General features: G+C 40.0%; 1 protein-coding gene across 1 annotated transcript; it reads right to left on the bottom strand.

The window, feature by feature from the left end:
• Nucleotides 1-349: 349 nt before the first annotated feature.
• LOC116913976 (olfactory receptor 4N5) lies at nucleotides 350-1,276 on the bottom strand. Its single transcript, XM_032918248.1, has one exon. It carries the CDS (start codon nucleotides 1,274-1,276, stop codon nucleotides 350-352), a length of 927 nt encoding a protein of 308 aa, XP_032774139.1.
• Nucleotides 1,277-3,826: the final 2,550 nt, after the last annotated feature.

The following is a 3,826-nucleotide window of genomic DNA, read 5'->3' as shown; positions in this document are numbered from 1 at the left end:
TGCTTTTCATGATGCTTATTTCATAATTGTTATTTGTGTCCCCTAAATACTATTTATTTCCCTCAAATTCCATTCAAGAAACAATGAAAGCTAAGGTCTAAAAATATCAGAGCACTGATTCTAGTGAATTTTTTCCAGTTCGAAAGTTTGGCTTGGTTTCATTCACTTGAATATATCCCTGTGAGACGTAGAATTGTGCCCGTCTCATCGATGTGCTTGGAATAAAATCAAAAACTGCAAGTACACAATGCAGTATTCTCTGAGGAACCCATTCAGTGCACGAATAACTGCATAGTTTAATTATCTTGAACTATATTTTCTCTCTTTGCTTTCCCTTCCTTTGATCGACTCAGCAAACCGCATGCTGACTTAACAATTTCCTCATAGAAGTTTTCACTTCCTGGTTGCGAAGTGTATAGATCACAGGATTCATCAAAGGAAAGATGACGGTGTGGAAGAGAGAAACAACTTTGTCAGCTTGGAGAGCCTGGAAAGGGCGTGTATAGATAAAAATGGCAGGCCCAAACATGAGAAACACGATTATAATGTGGGTGGTGCACGTAGAGATGGCTTTGCTCTTCCCTTCGGAAGAATGTCCTTTCACGTGGTAGAGAATGACAGCGTAGGAGGCCAGCAGTCCCAAGAAGCATAAGAGGGTAAGTAGACCACTGTTAGAAACCATCAGGAGCTCCACAGCGAAGGTATCCGTGCAGGCTAGCTTCACAACCTGTGGAACATCACAGAAAAAGTTATCCAGCTGGTTTGGCCCACAAAAGGGCAAGTTGAGGATAAGGGCCACTTGTACAATGGAATGAGCAAAGCCCCCAAGCCACAGAGCCAGCAACAATGCATAACAGACTCTAGGGTTCATGAGAGTGGAGTAGTATAAAGGACGACAGATAGCGATATAACGATCGACGGCCATCACGACAAGAAGAAACATTTCTCCTGCTCCAAGAAAGTGCAGAAAGAATAGCTGAGTGATGCAGGCTTTGTAAGAAATGACTTTTTTCTCACAGAAAAAATCCACCAGCATCCTGGGAGCCACAATGAAGGAGTAGGAGGCATCCAGGAACGCCAAGTTTCCCAGAAAGAAGTAAAGTGGGGCTGTGAGTCCAGGGTCTGATCTAATGGTGAAAATGATAAGAAAATTTCCAGGAAGAATTATTAGGTAGAAAACGGAAATCAGTGTGAAGACCAGGAGTTGAGCCTCTTGAGACTGGGTCAGGCCAAGGAGGATGAATTCCGTGACTACTGAGCTGTTCTTGGTCTCCATTAGTTCCTAATCTACAGAATAAAACATGTTTTGTATTACATGTGCCTTTTCTTCTGTTTCACAGCTCAAACCCATATTAAAGCAGGGTTTGCCATGACCAGTGCACCATAGTTAAAACCACCTCTATTTGTACTAATACTCAATAAGATACTGCTCTTTTATAGATACTTCAATTCCCACTTAACTTAATGCTTCTACATACCTATAATTTTAGGACACAGCTACATCAACCATTCTTTTGTTATTTTATTTTTTCTGATAGCAGTGACTCAATTTTTGGCTAGAATATTTGCTTGATTTTTTGTGCCTTCTTTGGAGAATAACAGAGGAAACTGCATTTGAAATTGTTTCTCTACTTCACTTCCTATGACTTGCATCTTTCCTGGTTCTCATTTCTTTTTGGCGATTTTAAATTGCTGATTTCCATCACATTGTTTTGTTTCCCATCGAACTCCAGGTTCAACACAACAGGGTTACCTAAGGAGGGCCTCTGAGTGTGGCTTTAGGATTAAGGTCAGTGCTAAGAGCAACACATGGGGGTAGCACTAGTAGAGTTGATGGGGTTTGGCGGGGGCTCAGTTCAGGTAGCAACTGATGGGGAGTGCTGCCCATGATAGCCAGTGACTAGAAAGAAAGAAACCCAGGGAAAATCACACACACACACACACACACACACACACACACACACACACAAACACACACACACATGCACACTCTGAGTGGATGATGCAAGACAAGTTCCAATGAGAAGGTTTCAAAAAGGTGAGTTCCTTCAACTTCACAATTACACACATACACACATGCACGCGGACATACAGATAGACATATACACATTCATACATTGCGTGGATAGAGCAAAGCTCCAACCAGTTTACATACATACATGTACACACATTTTTGGTGGATGGAGCAAACTCTTGTTATCGTTAACTTCAACCACTTTACTTACACATATATACACATGTTTGGTGGATGGAACAAAGATTCAACAAGCAGACTCCAACCATTTTACACACAGGCACACACACACACACACACACACACACACACACACACACACACACACACACACACACACTGGATGACTGGAGTGAACTCTAATGAGTTGGCTGGAACAATTTTATTTTTTCTTCCATAGTTTTATATACCAGAACAATCTTTCAAGTAGTATAGAATTATGTGATTCTATTCTATTCCTCCTTTTAAAGAATTACTGTGAAAAAACCCAGCATGCTTCCAAATACCTTTACATGAAGAAAATATTACATAGTTCAGGTAAAGAAAACACATAATTGCCAAGAACCCATACACAACCAAGCAACTTGTTATAGACTAACAAAGGATGAGCAAGCAAGGTAATTTTCTCAACCAGTTTTTCAACAAACAGCAACTTGCAGATCAATCAGTAAAATAAAAATCTTTAAAGATCACATATCTAAACTTTTATATAAGAAGCAATCAGTCATTTCTATTTTAAATCCTCAAAATGAACATGCTCTCATCAGCAAATTTTACTAAATCGTTTCAGGAAGCCTGGGGCAAAAATGAGCTCATGAAATTCATTTTCTTGATCACTGGCCCAACTTCAGCAAAAGTATCATGTCAGGCAGTGCCACCATTCTTCTTGTTCCCTAACCTTAAAAAAATAACAAACAAACAAACAACAACAAAGTGAAACGAAACAAAAAATCCCTTTCTGAATTTCAAATTGCAACTAAGATTTTCTATATAAGAACCACTAGCAAAACCATCTTAACCTACTTTGCCTAGCAATTTATTTTTCCAAATGCTTTCTAAAGATGGTGGTTATTGCCGACAATCTACATTTCTACGTTCTTTCCTAGGGTGGTGACTGAATCATTAGTCTGCTCCAGCAGCAATACCTAAAGAAGACCAGGTACTATATGAGTGCCTGAGATACTGCCCAGTGGAGGACTGGAAGCCCCCTTAGAGTTTTCGTACAACTTTTGGAGTAATAGGCATGAGAGGCAGCCAGCACCTCAGAGCTTCACAACAGCATGAGGTTGTCAGGACACATCGTCCTCAGAGTTGTGCCTCTTTGAGAGGCATCCCCTTGGTTGTACCGATGGGTGGACCCCATTCCATGAGCTCCGAAGCCCTTTGTTGTTCTTCCTGCGTGGCCATCAGCTGTGTTGCCCATGTGCATTCTGACTTTTAAGCATGTTGTCAGGATCTCAAGTAAACCCCATACCTTCACTTCTCTTCCAGGTGTTCTCCTAATTATATTTCTGACTAACCAAACCTGCATGTACATCCTGTGCCTAAATTCTTGTCATCGCCTTCCAGGAGGATTTGCTTTTGATTTATTTATAATATACTTATTCCTACATCTAAGAACGGTGCCAAAGTGATTTCTTTTCCACAATTTTTTGTGGCATATTATACCTCTCATCAGTACACGTAAACATTTTGATGATCTCAACTAATAAAACAGAGTAGGAAATGGACACGAAGAAGATATATTCTAATGTGGTTCTTTAATCCTTGAGAAAATGGAATATTTTATCATTAATTTTAAATATGTAATGA

Source organism: Rattus rattus, chromosome 12, assembly GCF_011064425.1.
Source record: "Rattus rattus isolate New Zealand chromosome 12, Rrattus_CSIRO_v1, whole genome shotgun sequence".
NCBI lineage: Eukaryota > Metazoa > Chordata > Mammalia > Rodentia > Muridae > Rattus > Rattus rattus.
Note: the sequence above shows the minus strand (reverse complement) of the source record. Positions and strands in the feature narration are given on the sequence as shown.

Excerpts from the sequence above, each read along its gene's own strand:
- LOC116913976 (XM_032918248.1), bottom strand. The coding sequence starts at position 1,276 with ATGGAGACCAAGAACAGCTCAGTAGTCACGGAATTCATCCTCCTTGGC.